At 36.5% G+C, this 24,364-nt stretch overlaps 1 protein-coding gene across 1 annotated transcript in view; it reads right to left on the bottom strand.

The window, feature by feature from the left end:
* Positions 1–664: 664 nt before the first annotated feature.
* Positions 665–24,364, bottom strand: part of ZC3H6 (zinc finger CCCH-type containing 6) — a 29,284-nt gene continuing 5,584 nt past the window's right edge. Inside the window, exons 2-12 of the mRNA XM_015825656.1 lie at positions 22,834–23,017; positions 22,226–22,348; positions 17,178–17,409; positions 12,612–12,724; positions 11,342–11,458; positions 10,649–10,760; positions 9,282–9,391; positions 6,868–7,121; positions 6,024–6,493; positions 4,694–4,936; positions 665–2,991 (exon numbers count right to left, since the gene is read on the bottom strand). Of these exons, the coding sequence (XP_015681142.1) occupies positions 1,493–2,991; positions 4,694–4,936; positions 6,024–6,493; positions 6,868–7,121; positions 9,282–9,391; positions 10,649–10,760; positions 11,342–11,458; positions 12,612–12,724; positions 17,178–17,409; positions 22,226–22,348; positions 22,834–23,017 (3,457 nt within the window). The 3' untranslated portion in view covers positions 665–1,492. The remainder of the gene's footprint in view (positions 2,992–4,693; positions 4,937–6,023; positions 6,494–6,867; positions 7,122–9,281; positions 9,392–10,648; positions 10,761–11,341; positions 11,459–12,611; positions 12,725–17,177; positions 17,410–22,225; positions 22,349–22,833; positions 23,018–24,364) is intronic.

The raw sequence follows: 24,364 nt of genomic DNA, 5'->3' as shown, positions 1-24,364 counted from the left end.
ATAAGAGAATTTATGGAAAGGCCATTCATCTGTTTGGAATGGACAGCTAGTTTATTCTTGTACCTCAGATGGGTCTGACAATGTTTTAGAAGTCTTGATGCTGATATAACATGAATGCTAAACTAACATAAACAGTATCCTGTTTTAGCTTTAACTGAGTTTTAGTAAAATATATTCTTTACTTTAGAGAAACCTGTAAATATGATATTGTATGCCTAAGACCCGATGTCCTGGAGAATACTTCACAATTTATGAAATTTGCTGTTAACTACATTGGCTAACACAATGCATCTTAGGTTTTTTACAAATTTATTCAGTTTGCTTAATGAACTTTTTTCTCCTCGATCACTTTGCCACAATTATTTTATGCTCCCCACTGATGACTTGCAAAAGTGAAGCTTTTGATTTTTGCAAGATGAAAATTCAGGTGTAATATTTTGGCCACAAGGTTATTTGAAATGGTCTTCACCAAAGGTGGTTGGCAACATAAGAAGTCAGAGTTACAGCAGAAATTCATGAAATTTTCTGTTCATGAAATCACATATAAGATAACCTTTATCGTCATTTTTTTTACTGTGGGCAAAACAGCACACATCGAAAATGAAGTTTAGTTGCCTGCTCTCAAAGTGAACACATACATATCTAAGGAAACCACATGACTCTGTGGAAAGTCAGAGATTTCACTCTTTTAATTTGTTAAAAATGCCAGACACATGAATACATGTTACTGTCATTACATCAATACAAAAAAGCAATACAAATTAAGCAGCTGAATACAAAAATACATTGAATACATGAACACCACAATGTGACATAACACAATAGAGAATAGTGTATACATGAAAAAGTAAATACATTTTATAGACCTAGGTGTTTTCTATTTTAACAATAATGTTTTAATTATGTCCTTTGCATTTTTATATATACAGCATAGAATAAAATACTTTAAAAAGTTTTTTCTGCTCCTCAGTATGTAATACAATATCTTTTAGGCTAAGAATATCAGTTTCATGAGTAAAAAATGTTGCCCTGTGTCAAATGCTTAGCAAGTTGGGCTTAAGAAGATTAGATAATTGTCATCTTAAATAATGTTTCTCATAGTAATGTACATTATATTGCTTGAAACTGTACAATCATACAAAAGTGGCAAACATAAAATGTTGATTTTGAAAAGACACATTACACATATACAAGTCTTTAATTGAATCCCTTAATGATGATTTACAATGAAAGTGCTTCTCTCAGACCTAACATGATATATACTTTTATTTAAACGGATCAATGATTCATATCCCTGAAATGGGAAACTTATATAGAAAATACCAAATTGGCAAACACTATAGTATACTGTATTACTGCATGTGGTTCTGAAAATAGCAGCCCCAATGTATTTCTGGTTATAATTTAAAAATAAATAAAGCATAGAGGTAAACCAGTTACAAAACCGCAGAAACCAGCATTATTCACAATGGTAAAAAATCTTAACAATTAGCTAACAAAAAGGTGAAGCAGTTGGGTCAAAAGTCTTGAAAACATCTTTCAGCGATTTGTCATCTGATTCCCCATTTGGATCATTTTCTAGTGCTGGAGTGATCTGCCCAGGCTGCCTTACTTGCCTCTGATCATTATATTGTGGTCTGATTAACCCTGATAAAGCTTGGATAGGAAGGTTGTGCACCGCTGGAGCAGAACTGGAGTGTTTAGCCTGAGATTTATTGAGAGTAGCTACTTTCTCTGAATTGGTTTCTCCAAATGCTTCCACATGTTTTTCTACGTGCAGGGATGCTTTTTGAGGCAACTGTTCTTCTGTGGTGGCTACTTCATTCTGACCAGTGTTTTTCAAAATACCCTTTTTCTGGTTTTCTCCATTCTCTCCTGAATTAACTGGAGAAGAATCCAATGATGTATGATTTCTTGGATCATACAAACTAATGCCACTTATTATTGAACTAGAGGTGCCTAGTTTGGAACTTGCAGATGACAACTTGGGCGCATATGGAGGCAATGTATCTGCGTCAGACTGGAAGACTGAAGCTTCTGAGGACTGTGATGTACAAGTGCTGGATCTGGCCAACCTCGGATCAGTTTTTGAAGGCAAAAGATCTTTCACCGTTCCATGATGGGAGTCTGTACTGGACAGTCTATGCAGCCTGGGGTCCGTGGATTTTTGTAAGCGAGGATCTCCTAACTTGTTTGTATTACCAGGATGCAAATCTGTAGAGTGCTCCAAAGATCCACTCCTGTTTGCTAAGTTTATGTTATTTTTTGCTTTTGCTGCTAGTCGTGGATCAGATGGAACTGTACTTAGGATAGGATCACTTTTGCTATTCCTTAATTGATTAAATCGTTGGTCAGCTATAAGTGGAGGAAGGGGTAAATTGATTGAAGATACTGGATCTGGTTTTGGCAAAGGTACTGGGAGTAAATCTTCAGGAGCCCATACAATATGCTTAGCAAAATTGGGTTTGCTTAGAACAATGTCCATTTTAATATGGCTGAACTGTCTAAGCTGAGATCTTGGATCTCGTAATGTTACTCCAGGAAGAGGTTCCAATGGTATGAGAAAAGCTCTGTCTCTTAACTCTCTTTCAGCATCTTCATCATCTTCATCCAATCCTTTTTGCGCGATCTTGACAACAGGGTGTGGATAATGCACATCCAGTTTTGCTCCACTCGTAGAGGAGCTTCCATGACTGCTTTCATTACCCTTTAAGGTTCTTGGATCTCGTGCAAGCCTTGGGTCCAAGACTCCCGATTCTGATGATTTCCTAGCATTTGATCTTGAAGCTGATCTGAGTCTTGGATCAACAGCCTGGTTTCCTGAACCACGTTCCTTAGCAAGTCTCGGGTCAACTGGCATAACACGCAGCTGCTGATCTGCTGAATGCTGATTTCGAAATGTTTCACTTTGTTTTTTTAAGGTCTTCAGTATGGATTTAACACTGCTTCCTTCTTCTTCTTCACTACTAGAGTACCAATTTACATTATCATCTAAAAGGAAAAAAGAGATCATTAAATCTTAGGAACATACTATATATTGTCTAAAATAAGATTCTTATCATTTCATATGAATAAAAGTTGCAAAGCACTATTATGAAATTTTAAGCTTCTATTAAAAATATAAATTCTTGTTTATATTGGTTTAGCTATATACCTTTATAGTCTTTCATCTTGTAGTCAGCAAAATTCAACTCCAAAACCCTCAAAAGTTAAGCCTTTTTAAAAACATTGGGGCTATGTAACTTCAGATAATATCTTACTCTGTATTTTAAGCACTTTTGAAGTCCTAAAAGCATATAAGAAATCTAGAACACCCCCTGCATAACTCCAAATTTAAAACATAATTTTATTTTATTTTCAAATAATTTTATTTTAAAATTTTATTTTATTTAAAAACAAAAAAAAACTATAATTTTAAAAACATTATTATTATATCAGATTAGCCAGCTAGATCAGAGTTCCCCAACCTTTCCGGCTTTGCGGGCTGGTGGCAGGGGGGGGGAGGGGAGAGGGGATCGTTCTGTGTGAGCAGCCAGCAAGCACACACAGCTCCATTTGCACGAGAGGCGGGCACATAAATGGATTGTGCCTGCATGCATTCATCTGCTGTTCGTGCAAGTGGGGATCTGCATGCGCATGCTCGCTCGTCATTTCCACGGCCTGGTTGAAAATACTCATGACCCACTAGTGGACCATGGCCCAGAGGTTGGGGACCCCTGAGCTAGATGACCATGGGCAAGTCTCTTTCTCAGCCCAACCCAGCTCACAGGATTATTTTTATGGGGAAAATAGAAGGAAGCACTATTATGTATGTTCAGTGCCTGAAATTATTTATAAAAATAATCAAGGCAGCATAAAAAGAGTATCACTAGTGCCTTGAGATCACCAAAATCCTTTAAAATTTCAGACTATTTAAGGGAGGTATTGCACAATTGTATTCTGAATGTATCAATTTTTGTTAGCTATTAGCAAAAGACTCATAGAAAGACACGCTAGTGTCCACAATGGAAGAGTAGACAGTAATAATGATGGAGTTATCAGAGATGGTAAAATTGACTGTTTTAATTAAAGATAATTTATCTATTGTTGTTTCTACTTGGAAACTGCTACTGAACTTTTTGCTTGAAACTAAAATAAACAAAACTTTAAATGATTAGAATGATTTTGTTATTATAGAAAATGGTTTGAAATGTTATGAAATGCAAAGCAAAAGGGTAGGGTTTTTTGTGTGTGTGTATGTGTGTATGTGTCTGCGTGTGTCTGTGCGTGTGTATGTATGTATGTATTCTACTTTAATGAAAAGTTGGAAGTTACCACTTTTTTCCTCTCTGCATTTATTTAAATTTAACTTCTTTTCTTCTATTTTTATCTTATAATGAACATAAAATGTATAAAAAAAGAAAAATATAAGTCAATGTTATGCCAACATGTAAGAGGGAATCGATCAGTCCATCTGTATGACTGTTCTATAACAGATACGTGCATGCTTTTCATTAGAGATTCAGCCACAGAACTCTCTTTGCTTGGACCAATTGGGAGTTGATTATGAAACACATAAATGGTGAGCTTAATAAAAATTACAATGAGTATAATAAACGTAAGAAGGAAGAATACAGTAAAGTATTCCGATATCTGAAAAAGGAACAACATACAATATAGTATTATATTTGACAAATGCTTAATCTGAAAATACCTTCTTCTCTACTCAGTGATCTTTGACACTGATTGCTCATCTGTTCTCCATCATCTTGATGTTTTTGACTAAGCCTTACAAAAAGGGCTTTCTGCATTGCAGGAAGAAAATCAGGTACATTCATAGCCGAATTGTGTCCTGCTGTAGTGGCGCAATCTGATTCATACTCATTTCCACTGTTATGTGAATCTGAAGAATTTATGTAAGACTGGGGTTCTGTAAAGTCTCCTTGCCATGTAGCATCTGCATTAAGTATTACAAATAATTAGTGTTTATTATGAAGCTTTAGAAGTCACTTAGCATCATCTAATAAACCCGCTATAAAATCAAGTATAGTTGTGTGATAGTTCCTCCAAAACTGAGACTAGCTTGGGGCTCCTTGGTAGATATGCAGAAAAAGTAGAGTACTCTAAACCAAACTGAACTTTTTTTTTAAAAAAAAAATGGCTCTTATAAAGAAAAGGCCCAGTGTTCTCAAAGATGTCTTTAAGGAGTGATTCCTAAACCATCATTATTTCACTTTTTACCAGCTTTTCAATTCAAAGTAGCAGCGCCAAGCAGGCACACATCCCTTTCTAAAGGGCTGGAGAAGCAGGCAAATGTTCTGCATAAGGAAAGCTAATGACTAACATTTTACTTGCTGAGGCTGAAATGATAGGCTCCTGAATAGAAATGAATCATTGCAATATACTCCTTTAGGAAAATGTACTGTAAATGTATACATAATATGAGATCTAGCTTGATGTAATGGTTTAGGTTTAGGGCAACAGGCTAAAAACAAGCTAAAAACTGAGAGATGATGACTTCTATATCTTGTCTTAGGCATAAAGTCAGCTTTAGGTCAATAATTCTTAGCCCTAGGAAGAAGACAATGGCAAGCCACTTCCCAAAATCTTACCACGAAAACTGTGTGGTCTTGTCCAAGCAGTTGCCAGGAGTCAAGAATGACTTGAACACACACACACACACACACACACACACACACACACACACACACACACGTTATGAGTGTATGATACATGCAATACACTTATCTAAGGTGTTCCAGATCCCATTTACAAAAAATCTAGAAAGAGGTGAAACTGTTCCAATGCAGAATACATGGATTACCACTTTTCTTCCATAATTTTTCCTATTAATACGTTCATTTTGAAAACACTTACATATATGTCTTGAATTAAGGATTAAGACAAGAGTTGTCTGCACCTCACTTAATTCTCAAATTTAAATGCTGAATGCTTGCAGAAAACTAGGTTTACTATCAACAGATAAGATTGTTCAGTTTAGAGTGATGAATTAAAATGAAACAATTTTATAAATTAAAACTTACCATTAGCATTATTGGTTGTTTGGAAATTATGCACAGCCTGATGTGAATAGTAGTTGTCATAGAAATTAGCTGGATTCTGAAGAGTTTCATATGCAGGATTTGACTGCCGTTCACTAGGAATGTGCTGATATGGTGGACCAGGTGGGCAATGATTGTCTCTGGGCATGTTTGCCATATGTTCTTGACCCACTGCACAGTTGTATGACACACCAGGTGGTGTTAAAGGTGGACCACCCTGATTTCCATGCATAGGTCCACTGGCTTGACCTTGTGGTCCTAAGTATCCTGCAGGAACTGGCTGCAAAGGTGGACTATGTGGCACCACTGAACCCATACAAGGATGACCAGGAGATCCTGGATGCCCTGCTGGTCCATTATGTCCTGGGCTTGATTCTCTGTTATACATGTGAGGATCATTTCCTTCAAACTCTGGTCCAGGGGGCGATGTACTATTATAGAATGCTGGCGGACTGTAAAAAGAAAGCCAGGTCAAGTACATTTGTGTACAAATATTAAAATCAGAACACAATTCACAAGCAGTACTATCTAAAAAATCTGCAAGGGGCGAAATATACTATCTTCCCCAAATTGTGTTTTTTAAGGTGATTACTACTATTCAATATGTTTTCTTTAATCCCAGATTACTCTATACAGTAGAGTAAATTCTACAATTCATATACTTGTACAGCTATACAAAATGTGAGAGAGGAAATAGTTGCCCTAACTGGATACTGTAATGTATTCTGAATTCATTTACTGTAAGGTTTGTTTAAAATAATCCATTTTCTGAAATTGATTTCCTCATTAAAATTTAATGTATAGTTTTAAGAATTCCTAGACTTACGTTTTCCCAATTTTATGTGCTAAATCCACAGTAGGCTTCACAACAATTTCAAAGAGGGATGGAATTTTCTTGAACTCGCCAGAGGGATCCTGAAAGTTTTCTGCATCTTCCTCCATAAATGAATATGGCTCCGGTGGGGTGGGCAAAAGTCCAACCCCTGGAGGTGGCTTAGGAAGAGGAACTATGCCACGTTTCCTAAGTTCTTCCACTTCTTTTTCATCATCATTCTGAGGCTCATCTTCAGTATTCAGTACCTAAAAACACCACATTAAAATATAATCAGAATATATGGGCTATTGGCAGCTATTTTAGAAGTTCATGGCAAAAGCACTTATTGAAATCTATGATACCTGCTATTTATAGATCAGATTAAACTAGAATACTTTAAAACATGTAGAACCTACAACATTAAGACATCAGTACTTATTAATTTGGAGTCTTTCTTCCAAATTCGTACTCTATGAACATTTAATAAAAGTTCAGGCATAATTTAGCCTAAACTGGAGTACAGAATAGTACTGGACCCATGAATTAAATTATATATGGCAAGGGACAAAGTATAATTCCACCTCTGTCTATAATCCAGCTGGTTTGAAACTATATCTTACAGAGGGAGCACCTTGAAACGACGTAATCAGCTTTCCCCACCAGCATGTCCCAAAACAGAAGATACAGGACAAAACCAGCACTAAACAAACACTACTTAGAGTCATTTTAAAGATCATTTTCACGCTGCCCAGTTTCTCCTGCTTCATGATTTTCCTAAAGGAGTAAGGTATGGCATAGCAGAAGCTGAGTAATGGCATTTAAGGATAGTTTCTACTATCCTTATATTCCCTGGAATATTTTCAATAAACAGTTCTTATTCAGCTACTGCCTACCCTGTACTTTTTCATGTGAAAATTATTGGCCAAGGGGAAAAGAAATGAGCACATGACTTTATGAAGACTTTCCATTCCTTTCTCAAACTTGATTTTACAGACCACCATCCAAATTCTTAGCACTATGAGAATGTTCCAAAACTTTATATAATACCACTTTGTAATGTCTTTGTAAGACTACACTTGCAATACTGCATCCAGTTTGGGTCACCATGATATAAAAAAGATGTTGAGACTCTAGAAAGAGTGCAAAGAACACCAACAAAGAGGATTAGGGGACTGGAGACTGAAACATATGAAGAACGATTGAAAGAATTGTGTATGTCTAGTTTAATGAAAAGAAAGACTAAAGGTGACATGATAGGTGTTCCAATATTTGAGGGGCTGCCACAAGGAAGAGGGGTCAATCTATTCTCCAAAGGGCCTGAAGGCAGGACAAGAAGCAATGGATGGAAAATAATTAAGGAGAGAATTGATCTAGAACTAAGGAGAAATTTCCTGACAGAACAATTAATCAGTGGAAGGAGTTGTCGCCAGAAGTTGTGGGTGCTCCAACAATGGAGACTTTTAAGAAGAGATTGGACAACCATTTGTCTGAAATGGTATAGGTCTCCTGCTTGTGCAGGGGGTTGGACTAGAAGATTTCCAAGGTCCCTTCCAACTCTATTATTCTGTTCTGTTCTAATTGGGGAGGAATAGGGTGTTTCATAAGAAAACAATTTTTCAAGTAGTTTCCTATTTGATCAGAATTCAACAATTGCACTTATCATTCTTTATATAGAAAGTGGATTCATACTCTGGTAAACATCACAAATTCAAAATACCCCCTCCCCCCCAAAAAAATCTGGAGGTAAAGAAAAGGAATAACCTGCTGAATGCACACTACCCTCCCTCACGCCAAGTTCAACTGAATATAAATATGTTTTGTTTTTCAGTCAATGGGCACAAGCAAAGAACCATAAGCAAATCTACTTTGTGTGAGAGGATAACCTCTGCATAGGGAATTATCCTAGTTCCCTTCCAATTTCACATGTTTGCACAAATCCTCCGTTTCATATGCATACATGAACTCACATACAAGACTGTAGATTGCCTTAACATGCTTATGCGTACATGTTACAAAAGACATAAAATGGTAACTAAAGGATATTATGATCTTTTTTTAGAAAGTCATAATCTGTCTTCCTTCATTAGGTATTTGATGTATAATAGAAAAACAGAGAGAACACTTTGAAACAGATTAGATTTCCTAAGTACCGGTAGTTGTAATCTCTTTAAATATATTAATAAGAGATTAGGGCAAGAATCTTCCACTAAAATATATAAACTGATTTCTTGCTTTGTCGCACGTGTTTATAGGAAGAACAAAAAAAATCTGTTTTTCAGTTGCTTAGGTGCATTTCACATGCAACTGACTCTCAATCAACTTATCTAGCTTTCTTGAAAAACTGGAAGCATTTTTTATTACAAAGTTTGATTTAGATCAAAGTTTGATTTTGAAATACAAAGTCTGATTTAGATAGCATTACTTACCTTATCAAGCAGTTCTTTTGTCTCTTTAGTTAGAGGATCATGAGAAAACTTACATTTGTCACCGTGGTAACATTTTGCTCCTGTATGATAGAACTTGCAAGGAAATTCATGTAATCAAATATTAAGGAAACTAAACAAGATAACTTTTAATAATTCCCATAATTTTGGCATTACTTTCTTTAAAAGGTTTATTGTAACATATGCTTAAAATAAATTCCTGAAGAATCAAAGAGATTTGTGGCCGCTTCCAAAATGGCACCCACTTCCAGAACAGTAACATGCAACCTCTGAATATGAGGGTCATACAGTAGCTCAGCCGCTTCTTCTTCTGATAGGGAATTTTTGGAAAAGGAAAGTGGACTGGTATGACGAAGGGGAGAGAGGAGGCCCAACTCTGTTGGATCCAGTGACAGGATTTTCGCCGAGCCCTGAAGGCCCATCTATTCTGTGCGGCCGGCCTGGCGTAGTTTGATTATGTTTTAGTGGGGGTTTTGTATGGGGTGTTTTTAGAGCAGGCCTATTATTTAATTTGATTTTAGAACAGAAACTTGCGTATATTTATCGTGGTTTTTATTATCGCCTGTTCACCGCCCTGAGTCCCGTAAGGGAGATAGGGCGGTATATAAATTTAATTAATAATAATAATAATAATAATAATAATAATAATAATAATAATAATAATAATAATAAGGAAGCAGAGCATAGAGTACCTCAGTGGGTGGGGGAGGTCCTTGGAGACCCGGGGCAGGTTACGTGTGAGTTGGGGAGGTGTTGCAGAGTAGGCCTGGGCCTTCCCAGGGCTTCCTCTACCCCAAGGCACCCCATGCTGCACATAACAACTGCAACAGGGAAAGTAGGGATTGTGGTTTAGTGAAGGAATCACATGGGCACTTCACTTAATGACTGCCACAACCTCTTTGGAAGCAGCCACAATTCTCACAATTCCTCAGGCATTTATTCTTAACCATATGTTACAATAAACTGTAAGTTGAGGACTACTGTATTCATAACAAAGTTTAAGCAAATTTAAGCAGTGGTTAGAGAAATAAATAAAAGAAAAAGAGAGAATGCATTGCTAAAAAGCTTTTCCATAATGCTTTTATTTATGTTTTATTATTAATCATTTCTCCTACTTTGCTGTATCTTTAATCTGGTGCACCTTTCTAAAAATTGTTATAAATTATTCTTTCAAAAGGGGAAAAAAAGAATACATTTCTAAAACTGTTACTTACTTTACATTAAATGTAATATTTAAAGCCTCTAGTCCTTAGAAACATCTACATTTTATTATAAATGGAACATTTAAAGTACTATGATCACTTCAGCTCTGATCATAATATGTCTGAGACATTTTTGTTAAAGGATATTATGCATGTAAATGCAGTTTTCTCCTTTGGAACAATAACCCTGAATGTAAAATTTACAGATTTCTTTTTTCTTTTCTATTTCTGCATCATGATCAAATTTACACTGATCTCCCTGTAACATAAAGACAGATTATAAGTTTCAATAATGACTTTTTACATTTCATACTGTTTTATTTTACCACACCAAAGAAAATTAAAAATTAATTTTACATCAAAAAGATAAAGTGAATTGCAATTATATGAAGATTATGAAACTAGAAAACAGATTACATTCTATTCACGTATTGATGGGATTGCTAAAGCAACAATATTCAGTGATGCAACAGTATCTAAGAACTAACTAGTAGAATATATATATTCAATACTAAATATGAAAGTTCACATGAAATTTTAGAAATACTGTGACCAAACAAAACATACGCACCAATCTTTGTATTATTCTAAGCAATAATTTTCTCTAGTATCATTTATATCGAATACATGAAAAGTTTCCCCAAATCTAATAAATGCTGGATATCATTTTTATATAATTAATTTTTATGGCCATTGGGTTTTGATTACCATAAGAATGAATGGATTTGGCAGGGTAAAAATTATGTAATAAATAATTAAACTTTAAACTTTGAACAAACTAGAATAAAATCTATAAATTGTTTACTTTCTTTGAAGAAAAAAGTACAATCATATATTCACCTTAATACAACGGGCTTCTAAGAAATATTTACAAATTTGTTTTCCTTTGTGTTCCACCGTATGCTGGTTTATGAATGCCTGACTCATAGTTGGCCATTTCTTTATTGGCTTCATTTCCTGTTAAACAAAGGCTCCATTTTAATATGGTTATTTCTCAAAGGTTACTCAAAAAGAAAACAGTTAAATGACAAGATAAAATATCTATTCATGATTAAACTTATCATTTATTTATTTATTAAATTCATTTGCTGCCATCTCATTTCAAAGCGACTCTAGGTAGCTTACAGAATTAAAAGCATTTTAAGAAAAGATAAATATTTCTAAAACAATAAAAATGAAAATTACAATGAAAAATAGAACCATAGTTAAAAGATGGGGAGGGAGGGAGCAGGATGTGCAGAAGGGAGATAGGATTGCTTCTTAATTCATCAACCACATCTAGTGCGATGCTCCTCTGTTAGAGCCCCAAGCCATCTGGAGAAGCCAGGTCTTCAGGTCCTTATGGAAGGTCAGAAAGTTGGAAGCTGATCTCACATCCAATTTCCATGCATACATACATATGCGTGTCAGCTGGCGATATGATAACTAGGAGCTGAATGCAGGAGGATCGGTTGGGCCCAATCACGAGGTCTAGGAGTCGGGTGCAAAAGGCACCACTCCTATAAGTAGCCATCCCATCGACTGTTAACCACCCTGATGATGCTGGCAGGAAGCCGGCGAAAGCTAGGTGTTTTTAAAAAAATTTATTAAAACTTTTTATGGTTTTAACAACCTCCTGGTGGTCTCTCAGTTTGTGGTTCCCGAAATGAATTTACCCAGGAGTCAACTTTCGGTTTTTAGGATTTTAAGTAATACATACATATATATGAACAATATTCTTATCATAAAAGATACCAATGTTGGGTACAGCTGTATAGAAGGATCCCATCTTTATGAACAAGCAAGTAATAAAAAGCTATCTTGAAAATCAAAATACAATAAAATTGATTTTTTTTAAAGTACCAGGGATATGAAAGTGACAATTCAACCACTGGCTGTTTCCAACCAAAATTTTCCTGCTATTAAGCTCACCAAGATTATATTTATATTAGTCTGATTTTGCAAATGCAGCTATCACTGATTATTAACATTTATCTTAATTATGTTATTTTTACTTTCATAATGCAATTATCTTAGTTCTAAGGCTACTGAAAGTAAAGCATTTTACAATGTACAGCTTTAATAAAAAAACACTATTTTTAATGCAATAAACCATTTTCACTTGACTTACTTCCTCAGATCCTTTATTTATCCCTCTTCCTCTTCCACGATCTTTGCGTTTCAGTTTCTTTTGCATGTTGCGCCCTCGGCCAATACCATAACTATTGCTCATTTGTGTAGCACCTAAAAGATTACAAATTTACGGAGGAATATATTAATTTATTACTTACTATGATGCAGAAGAAAAACTATATTGTATATATCATTTATATTTTTCTATGTAGTGATTATTCATTAAACTTGATATAGTGCCAACTTTAAAATGTCTTGGCATTTTACAGTAAAGCAAATTTAAAATAATTTTAAAAATTAAAATAGGAAACAAATAATATCCACTGATAAAGTTGACTGTTAATTTAACTGTTAAAAGTCTGTTCAAAAAGATGACTTAAGGACCTTTTGAAAATTAATAAGGAATTTGTATCCTTCAATTCTGTAAGAAACTAGAGTATTCCAAAGAACTAGAATAGCAACATAAAAAGCTTGACCCTAAATGCCAGCAGATAGATTGCAGCAACAAGTAGCAAGCATTTTCAGATGGACTGTGGAGCTTCATCTAGAATTTTTTTTTTCTCTTTCAAACAGCCTTGGCCCAATCCATGTAGAGTCTTTTATTTTGCCCAGAAGCAAATTGGCAAACAAAACACAATCTCTTTGTGTTCTTCCAGGAACCAACCTCACTTCTAATTTCTGTACCAAATAAAATGTCCAGAGTAGACAACTGCATTAGGCCTGGAGGCTACCAACACATGTACCAGTTTTAAGGTTATTATTTAAAGGATTTTTAAAAATTTTCTAAGATTATAAAGTAACAAATTGTTATTTGTTGTTTATGAATTTGATATACTTTAAAAAAATTACTGAACATACTGCAGTTTATGTATAATACACAACTGCATTGTGCTGGGGTTTTTATTTTGATAAAGCCTTCAGTGAAATACTTGTTTAGCATAGCTTTCCAAAATAGCACCATATGTCTAATCACGTATTTATTTAAGAAAAATGTATATGGCCGCCCAATTCAGTCTCAGCGACTCTGGGCAGTTCACAAAGATAAACACCCGATATAAAAACAATAAAAAGCAATAACACACAAACACACATACCCTGCTCTCTGGCAACAATCAATCAATCAATCAATCAAATAAGCCACTTGATGGGTTCCATTCCATTCTGGGGTCTCCAGGCCCATTGGCAAAACCAGGTCTTCAGAGCCTTGCAAAACTCATCCCAATGGAGCTGCCGTGCTATCTGAGGCAGCTACTTAACTGGCCATCTAAACATTTCTGATGAGGCAAATTGGCCAGCCTCAAAATTTCAAATGGAGGTATCAAGACTGAGCACCTCATTTTTCCACACTGAAGCACCATTTCATTTGAAAGACTGGACTCAAGGCAGCCCTTCAAAAGTACTGCTTTGCACAGCCATATGTGTGAACCGGACAGTTACTAGGAAAATTCTCAAAATTTAGTTTATAAAACAATTTAATTAATTTTGGCAACTCATGGCAAGTTATATTGCCTATAATTATATTGCCTATAATTTGTATATAAGAAAAATATTTTTGTAAGTTATTCCATACTTAAATATTATGTCCCCAAATCTACATGCATCATAATAGACCATCTATTATCTAGACTCCTTTCAGTGAAGATTCAGACCTTGGCATGGAACTGAAACAGAAGTATGCTTTTGGATGATCTCTAGTAGGAGTGGGATGGGGATAGTCCATATATCATGGCTCTACTTGACCTCTTGGTGGCCTCTGATACCATTGACCATGGTATCTTTCTGGATCAGCTGCATAAGGTGGTAGTGGATGGCATTGTATTGTGCTTGGTCTCTTCCTTCCTCCCCAGCATTTGAGAGTGAGCGGTCCCACCCTTGACCCCTACTGTGTAGGATTCCATAGATTCAGTAGTCTCTTCACTCCAGTTTAGTATCTACATGAAACTACTAGGAAAAAATATCCATTGCCATGGGATGAGATATGATCACTACAATATGCTGATGATACCCAATTATTCATCTTTGTCCCTGGCAAACTAAGTGTGCAATTGATATCAGTCTCATTGACTGGAGGCTGTGGGGGAAATGGATGGGGAACAATAGGCTTCAGCTGAACTCTGGCAAGACTGAGTTTTAGAAGTCTCCTCGATCTGAGAAAGTATCATCTTTGGTGTTGTCTGGGATTGCATAGCCCCAAATAGACATTGTGTACAATCTGGGGGTTCTTCTGGATTCATGACTCCTGCTTGGTAGCCGTTGTGACTAGGAGAGCCTTTGCACAACTTTGTGTTGTGCGCCAGTTGTGTCTATTCCTGAATTGGGAGGCTCTATTCTCAATTACTCATGCCCTGATCTCCTCCTGAATGAACTACTGAAATGCGTTCTACATGGGGCTACTTTTGAGAAGTATCCACAAGCTTCTACTGGTACAAAATACAGTGGTGAGACCAAAGGTGTGCTTCTAGAACTCGCATATCTTACATCTCTGCTCCGTGATTGCCAGTTTGCTTCCAGGTTCAACTCAAAATGCTGTTTTTTATCTTTGAAGTCCTACATGGCATGGGGCTGGGTTATTTGTGGAACAACATCTAGCTATCCAATCAGGTCTGGAAGGAAGGGCAGGTTACAAATTACATCTACTAAAGGAGTTCCATCTGACAGGACCCCAAAAATGAGCCTTCTCTGCTGTAACAGCTGCCCTTTGATGAGATTACGTAGACCCTACTGACTTTCCGGAAATCTCTTAAAACATGGTTTTGTCAGCAGGCTTGGGGATCCAATATAAATAGAGTTTAATATAACTATGTGGACCTTGAATGCACTCTCCCATTCACTCTCCAGTGAATGTATTTATATTTTTAATTTTAAAATAGTTTTTAAGGCTCCGTTTTTAATTGTTTTGTTTCAACTGTATGCCATCCAGAGACATATCCATGAAATGGGTGGCTATATAAATTATATAGATAGATCTACTGCTATGTGGCCATATTGAGCTTATTGCCAAAATAACACATACTTTAATTACATTACTTCTGGCCTATTGCAATGTGCTTCATATAAAGCTACCTTTGACAATATTCTGAAATGGTCTAGGAGACTGCAGTTCATTTACTACCAAATGCTGCATAATTGGAGTGTAAAACTCTCTTGCTAAAATAGTAGCATGGGCTTATAATTTGTTTCTGAATTTAATCAAAAGAGCTGGCATTATTGACCTTTAAAGATCTGAAAGGTTTATGGGCAGAATATTTAATGGATTGCTTCTGTATGAATACTACATGTTGAAATAATTTTCAGAGTATTCTTTGTACATTTCAAAACTCCACAATCTGTATGGCTGAAATAAGAATGCCTTTTTGATAAATTTATGTAGGCTTTATTTTTTAAATAATTGTATTTAATTTATCAAAATATAAAATATAAACAAATAGACATACATCTTGCTTATATATAATCTTGCTTTATTTAATATTTAAATATTTTACTGCTATTTTTGTAATTCTGTTTTTTTTTGTTTATGTATTATTATTGGGAGCTACATGGGACCCTATAGGATAAATATGTTCTAAAAAACAAATTAATGTTATTACTAAGCCTACTTGAAGCTGTTTTGATTACCAGTTATATAATTAAATGCAATCAACTACCATCTAAGAAACATCTGAAAATAAAGAAATTGTCCATTTCCAATTTTAATGTTCTGATAACTTAAATTTGGTTAAACAGTAAAGTAAGTATTCACATTGTTTTTTAGGCAGGAAAAACTTAATTGTGCTTTTAATGTACTTCTTCTGTGTATTAGCTGAGGAGCAGTTTGGAATCTTTTTGCACAAGACTATTTAATCGTTACACATAAGACTGAAGTTGCAAAATCAATTCATTTAATCTCCAAACATGTTCCATGTTTAATTTACAGGAAAAAATCATTTCTCTAGAATGACTAAACACATGACAGAATTCAAGAACTGTATGGGAAAGGGACTTTTCAGTATTAAAATACCTGCTCCTACTCTGTTTTCCTTTCCTTTAATAAAGATAAAGGAATTCTCTGCTTTGCACCTGATCTTCAATTGAGCAGAGTTCTCTTTTTCTTAAGAAAAAGCATACATCTCACTGAAAGGCATCAAAGAATATGTATCAATGGCAGGAATAATGCTAGCCATTCTCAAGTTAACATGCTTACTTACAAAAATTATATTAACTGGGCTTCAGGTAAAAGCATTCCACATATAATTCCTTTTTTATTAATATGTAATTGTCATACTGGAATAATATAACTATGTTGTCTATGTTCTCTTATGTTAAAATTTCTGATTACTTATAACAGAATGAACCTTTTTGGATATAAAAAAGCAGTTGACTGGAACACAAAAGTCATAAGGTAAATGAACCTATAAAAGTATAATTAAATTCACTGGAAATATAATGGTGACATGATTAATGGTGAGATGACTATTGCTGCTAATGGATTAATAGTGAAGTACTGTAATAATAACATGACTCTGTATTCCATTCTGCATAGGTAGGTACTAACTCAGATCTAATTGTTCTTTGATAACTGACTTACCTTTGTGAATCCCTTTCATCCCTTGCTTTTTCCCTGGTTCTTTTGAAATTGGAGCTTCTAACTCATTAGTTTCTTTAGCTTGTCTATATTGCTTTAACTGATCAGCAAAATCTTCTTTTTCATCTTCATTGTAACAAAAATCATCACTGTAATTATCATAATCTTTGCTTTTTGTTTTTTTATTATGCTGTATCTTCTGCGAAGGGGTATATTTTCCTGAAATATGCCCATGCTGGATAAAAGATAAAGATAATTAGAAGTGTATGAGAATATTAATTAAGAACAAATCTCTAGTATATGGTGTAACAAGACACATCAAGATTCTACCTGAGATTTACTAGTATATATGCTGTAGCATTTACTCTTCTAATGTTTTCTTTACTGTAATTTTTAAAAAATATACTATCAGCATATTACCAGCATATTTTTAAAAATGGGAGGAAACTGTTTCTAGTGATGATCACCCCAGACAAATTGACAGTTACTGAGGTAAGGTGCCTGCTCATTTAATTATGAGTAAATAATAGTTTTGAAAGATTCGAAAATGAAATGAGTTTAGTTGGAATATTGCATTTTTTTAAATGTCCCCCCCACATTGTATATATATAATTCATGTAAAGTGGGCTATAGAAGAGAATACTTTTTAAAGCAAAGCACAGATTCTGTATGCTGTATATGTAAGTAATTAAGATGGATGAGAAAGTTTTAAAAATAGTTAAGAGATCCTCTGACACACAGATTTAATAGATTTTAATCAACATTTTGTTTGAGGTCAAAATTGTATGACTTTATTGAACATTAATTTGACTGCATTATTTAGTTGTAATAAAATTAGAACTGCTAAGAATAATGAAAACACATGTAAATTTCAAACTATTACAGGATTATGGATACAGGCACCTCTGGTACAAGCGTTTTTTCCTTATATAATTTTTCCACGCATTCTAGTGGGAGATAAACATATATATACAAGACCTGTACCTTCTTATCCTAGAGGCACTCTACTTTCATATGTTTCATTTCCCCTTCAGCCCTGTTGCAACTCCCCCCCCACTTTTATTCAGGAAAATAGCCAATTTGATGAATTCCAGAAAGAAGAAAAAGATCACTATTATACAAAACTGTCTGGGAAATTTCCATTCTGGATTCCTTTTTTAATTTTTTTAATTACTTACATTACATTAATTTACATTTACATTACTTCCAATCATATTAAGGTTTTGTGTGATTGTTGAAAATGTTAAATAGAAATGTTTTGACTCAAATTAATTTGTTGAAGTAAGCACTTATCCCATTTTTATTTATTTATTTATAAAATGTATTGGCTGCCCATCTTACCACAGGGTAACTCTGAGTAGCTTACAATCATTAAAGATACCCTCCTCCACACACAAATGCACTAAAACAAGCCAAACATTATGATCCAATTAAAGATGGGGGGACAAGATGGCGGGGAAATGGGATCTGTTGTTAGTTGATCAACCCCCTCCACTGTGATGTATCCCCTTTGGAGCCCCAAGCTAGCTGGCAGAGCCAGATCTTTAGGCTCTGATGGAAGGTCAGGAGGGTTGAGGCCAACTGCACACTGGGGGGAGGGAGCAAGATGTTCCAGAGGGCAAATGCAACGGCAGAAAAGGCCCTTCTTCTGGACCCTGCCCGCCGGAATAAGTGGGCCGACAGGATCCGCAGCATGCCTCCTCTACTGGCACAGGTGGGATGGGCCAATCTCAGTGGAATGAGACGGTTCTTCAAGTAGCCTGCACCCATGCCATGAAAGGCTGTAAAGTTGATTGCCAATACCTTGAATTGCATCTGGAAGCAGACTGGCAGCTTGTGGAGCAGTGTTATATGGGCCATTCTTTGGGCCCCAAGTACTCTCTGCACCATTGCATTCTGCAGCAGCTGTAGCTTCCAAATGTTCTGAAAGGGTCATGTAGAGCAGGGCTTTTCAACCAGTGGTACGTGTACCACCTGGCAGGTGGTATGCGACCCTGCCCAGCCTAGCCAAGTGTAGCAGGGGGAGGGAATGAGCTAAAGCGGCACAGCGCAGGATTTGCCGTGAGAGTCTTCAGGAGCTGCAGGGCTGCTGGGATGAGACAAAGGCCCCGGGATTGGCACTTCTGGCTTACCCGGAAGGGAAAGGAGGAGGGGTGGAGACAGGAGAGGCTATAAAAGGAGGCAGTTTTGGCAGGAGAGGGAGAGGAAAAAAAAAAGACGTAGCCTTGGGAGGAGGAGTCAGCTAGGGGCTGCACCGAAGATAAAAGGAGGAGGAGGGGGAGAGAGGAAAGGAGATAAAACAGGCCAGCAGGGAGCTAATCTACAACTTCATGGCAGCCATCTGTGCCGGGCGCGCACACAGGTAGCAGTGAAAAACAGGCAAGAAATGCAGCAGGGGAGGGGTCACCCTCCAAGAGGAATGAAGGCACCATCCCCTGAAGGAGACCAGCAAATGGCTCTCACCCGCTCCATATCCCCGGCTTTGTGTGCTCCGGGGGAGGGGACGCCGTGAGCGGCATGAGAGTCCATGTTACCTGTGTGACACCATGCAGCCCCCAGCCTGTCCGGTTTTATCAGGCAGCAGTGCGCTCTCCTCACTGCATGCAGAGGCTGGGCCAGGCAAAGTGAAGCTGGAGAGAAGCTGAACCTGCCTGGGCACATGCACAGGAAGCGACGAGTGCATGAGGCCTGGCATCCTGGGTGACCGTTTTGCCCCGCAGGCTGACCACGTTCTGAGCGCTTCCCTTTCACCTGGGACGCCAGGCCACATGCGCTCTCTGCCTCCTGTGTGCACACCCAGGCAGGTTCGACTTCTCGCCAGCTTCGCGTTGCCTGGCTCAGGCTCTCTACACAGTGAGGAGAGCGCACCACTGCCTTTCGAAACCGGGCAGGTTGGGGGCTGGGCATCGTCGTGCAGGTAATGTGAACTTGCAACATCCCCTCCCACAGAGCCGGGTGTGTGAAGTGGGCGAGGGCCATTTGCTGGTCTCCTTCAGGGGAAGGAAGGAATGAAGGCGATCGGAATGAGAAAGAGGGAGGAAGGGAAGGAAGGAGGCTAGGGATGGAGGGAGGAAGGAAGGAGGGAGATTGGAATGAGAGGGAGGGAGGCAAGTCCTGCCTTAGCACTTGGCCACCAGCAGGCCTGCTGCCCTTTCGCCATCCCCTTGCTCCCTCCTCCTGGCCTATCCTGGTGGTTTCCCATCCTATCGCTAAGGATGCTTTGGTTATAAAGCCAGGTCTCCTCGCATGGAGAGGGAGTGGGCTTCCCTCCGACCCACTAACTCCTGCACCCACCATGAGCAACCTAGCCATGGAGACAAGGTGGTAAGCGCAGCCAGGCACCCCCTCAGGGAAGTGGGGCTGGACTGGGTTGGGCTGCAGGGTTCTGGTGCCCCAAGAGCTCGAGGACCGGAGCTCCAGGCAGCCCACAATAATGTCCGGGAGTCCTCTGTGCGGCCAAAGAGGGACGGTAAGGCTCCTCCAGTGGACCATGCCCTGGTGCCCAACCAAGTCCAACCCCCCTCCACTGGAGATCCCCAAATCCCCCCCACAGCCCCGCCTGCACCCCCCACAGGGGCCCCGCAACCTGAGCGACATTGAGCTGACCACGCCCCCCCCACAGCCATTGACTTTACTTGTCAAAAGGTTGCAAAAAGAGATCACATGACCCTGGGACACTGTGACCATCATAAATATGAATCAGTTGCCAACCATCTGAATGTAAATCACCTGACCCTGGGGATGCTGCAACAGTCATAAGTGTGAAAAATGGTCTAAGTCACTTTTTTCAATGCTGTTGTAACTTCAAACAGTCACAAAGCGAACTGTTGTAAGTTGAGGACTACCTGTACTTTATAACTTTTTTCCTTTTTTTTTTGGTCATCACGTTTTTGATACCTTCCTAGGCGACTGGTGTATTCGAATATTGCCATTTCCTAAAAGTGGTACAATCTGTGAAAAGGTTGAAAAACCCTGATGTAGAATGCATTACAATAGTCCAATCATGGGACCTTCTTATAAATTGAGGAACATTAGAAGCTTTGAAATGTCTTTTTTCCATAAGAGATATTTATTGGATTTGCTCATCTATTATTTCATATTGTTAATATTATACATGTGTAAAAAGCAGCTGAACAGTATTCGTGGAAATTTATTTAGTCAACATGTATTTGCAGCTTCACTATACCTTATTATGAAAAAAATATGGTAGACATATCAGATTATCAAAAATCCAAAATAATATCCATTTCCTTTCAAAATGTATGAATTAAAATGAAAGATTTTCATACCAACTGGAAAAATTGCAGAAATAAAAATGGTTTCATTTTGACTGGGAATTTTACTCACCCCAAAAAGGTGACATCCTTTTATAGCCTATTATACAGATTCTCCTTGACTTACCACCGTTCATTCAACAATGGTTCAAAGTTACGACAGCCTTGGAAAAAGTGACTTGTGACTTATGAAAAATTACTTACACTTATGACCGCTGCATTCCTGCGATCACGATTGCAATTCAGTAGCTTGGCAATTGGTTCACATTTACTGCCAATTGAAGCATCTTGTGATCATGTGATTTCAATCTGTGACCCGTTTTGCCAATTTCCAGCAAAAAAATAGAAAAAAATACCCACTGGGGAAGCTGGATTTTGTTAATGACATTATGATTTGCTTAACAAGTGCAGTGATTCATTTAAAGACCACTGTAAAATTGCCATAAATTTGAGTCTAAGCTGATTTATGACTGCAATGACTAATGACAGAAATTCCAGTCAAGGACTACCAGTTTTATATTTACAGTACTTATCCCTTACTTACACATTGTGAAAAGAGTAACAAGGAACTAGATTTATTTAGGGAATAAATAAATAAACTATAATTACATATTTTGAAAACGATACAATGTACTTATTTGTCTAAATTAATTCAATATACTGTAATTAATTCCCTCTTTTGAGAAAAATGGACGTTAGTCTGGGTAAGATCAAGCAACTATTTAAATAGTGTGGAAAAATAAATAAAATGAAGTTCATTTTGAAATCTGTCTGTACCTGAAGGAATGAAGACTCATAATCTCTATAGAAACCAGCTCCTTTCTTATGAGATCTTTCTGTACGTTCAGCATCAGAGTCAATGCTGTAGTCAGAACTATCATCACTAGAAGGTGAATTATGCTGAAAAGGAAGAACAGTATCATTTATACAATGCTTGTTATAGTATGATCATATAGTGTGTATGTGTGTGATTTCATACACATCTATCTGTATGATTGAAATTACTACGAGTAAGTATATCTGAACAAAAATGAGTGCAAGCTAGGGTTATACAAGGCAAATTAGCACAAGGACCAGTTTATCACCAATTAAAGTAGGTTGTTCATATAGTTTTATGCAGTATTGGAACACTTAATGAGCCTTGCCAGTACTTATTTCAGTTCACATGGGAGTAAGAATGTTAGAAGCGGCATGTGATGATGGCTCAGTGGACTGCTTTCTAGGCTATTTTGCAATCTGTAGGGAACCTCACCTTTTCAAGGAGTTAATTTTCAGTGAACTAATTAAAGCAAAGGCATTCCAGTATAGTTTTATGTTTTGTTTAAATGGATAAATAATTATTAGTTAGAAATAAACTGCATAGCATGCTGAAGAACACTTCATACCTTGTGTTTATCTCGTCTTCTCCTTTTTGATTTTTTCTTCTCTTTTTCCTTTTTGCGCTTCTTTCGTGATTTTCTATGAGATTTTTCATTTTTAGGTTTATCTTCAACTTTTGTGTCTTTTTCTTCCTTATCTTCTTCAAGTCCAGCATCATCTATTTCACCATCTTCAAGTTCACCATCCTCTCTGCTTAAGAAAGATAAAATTAGATAAAATAAGAATTTGGAAGATTCCAGAAAACAATGCAAAATTGTTTTATGTCCATGTGTCTATTAGTTAAAATAGTGACATACATTTAAATATGCTCACCTTAAATTAACATCTAGGAATATATTTATATTTCATATTTATTTATTATATTTCTTATATCAGACCATACAATTGCAATTGCAATTTTTTTAGTATTATTTTAATAAATATATGTCTTATAACTAATTCTCAAAATAGTTCAGAACTACTATATAATTCCTAATCATCAATATCTATATAAATATATTAATGAAGTACTACAGGTAGACCTTGACTTACAATCACAATAAAGGCCAGACTTCTGGTTATATGTTGTTACAGTCATAAGTCAAGACACCATGTGACCAACCCTGATTTTTTAATGGCTTCTATTAAGCAAATCACTATGCTCGTTTAGTGAACACCATGGTCATAAATGCAAACCAATTCTTCTAAAAGAGCAGTTTTGCAGAAAAATGTCAAAAAATGTCAAAAATTGCAGTCATGTGACCATGGAATCTCCAACAATTGTTAAAGGTAAGCTGGTTGCTATGTGCCCAACATGTGGTCATGTGACAAGAATATGTGTTTATATGTGGGATGATGTGTTATGATGGCCTGAAGTGCTTTACAGGCTGTTAAGCAATGTTGTAGGCCCATCATAATTTTGGGTGTTAAGTAATTAGTCACAAATCAAGGACTACTTGTAGAAGATTGCAGAAAGTAGCAAAAGTAATAAAGAACAAAATCCAACATTACAAATTATTTAGATCTTTTTCAGTGGTACAATCATTACAACATCTGCTAGAAGATTAAGACATTTTGATTTAAAATCTGGAAGAAATATTTTTTGAGACAATGAAGTATAAAGATTAAGCTGTGACACTATATGCAGGGAGACCAGTTTCTATTCCTATTCTTAGCCTTACATCACAAAATTGCTGTTGTGGAGCAAAAATACAATTTGTTCTGAACTCAGTTAGTAATACATATGAGATAAAAAAATTGTTAAAAAAATAACAAATTAAATGAATTATCCATTATATAACATATAATTATATTACAATAAATGTAGAAAAACATATAATTATGAAATATTATATATTATAAATGGATTAGCTTACTGAGTTAAATAGGCCAAATGTTATTTTTAATATTATAAGTTTCTGTTTTCTTTGTTTGAAGTTTACTTTACATAAATTATAGTTATGTATTATTTTATTTTTGCTTAATTCAAGACAGCATATACACTAATGCTCCCATTTCAGATTTTCTCCAGAGCAATCTTGTGAGATGAGCTAAGAG

Source organism: Protobothrops mucrosquamatus, unplaced genomic scaffold (genome assembly GCF_001527695.2).
Source record: "Protobothrops mucrosquamatus isolate PMUCROS unplaced genomic scaffold, P.Mucros_1.0 scaffold2741, whole genome shotgun sequence".
In the NCBI taxonomy this organism is placed as follows: domain Eukaryota; kingdom Metazoa; phylum Chordata; class Lepidosauria; order Squamata; family Viperidae; genus Protobothrops; species Protobothrops mucrosquamatus.
The sequence above is the reverse complement of the archived record's forward strand: the minus strand, read 5'-3'. Positions and strand labels throughout refer to the sequence as shown.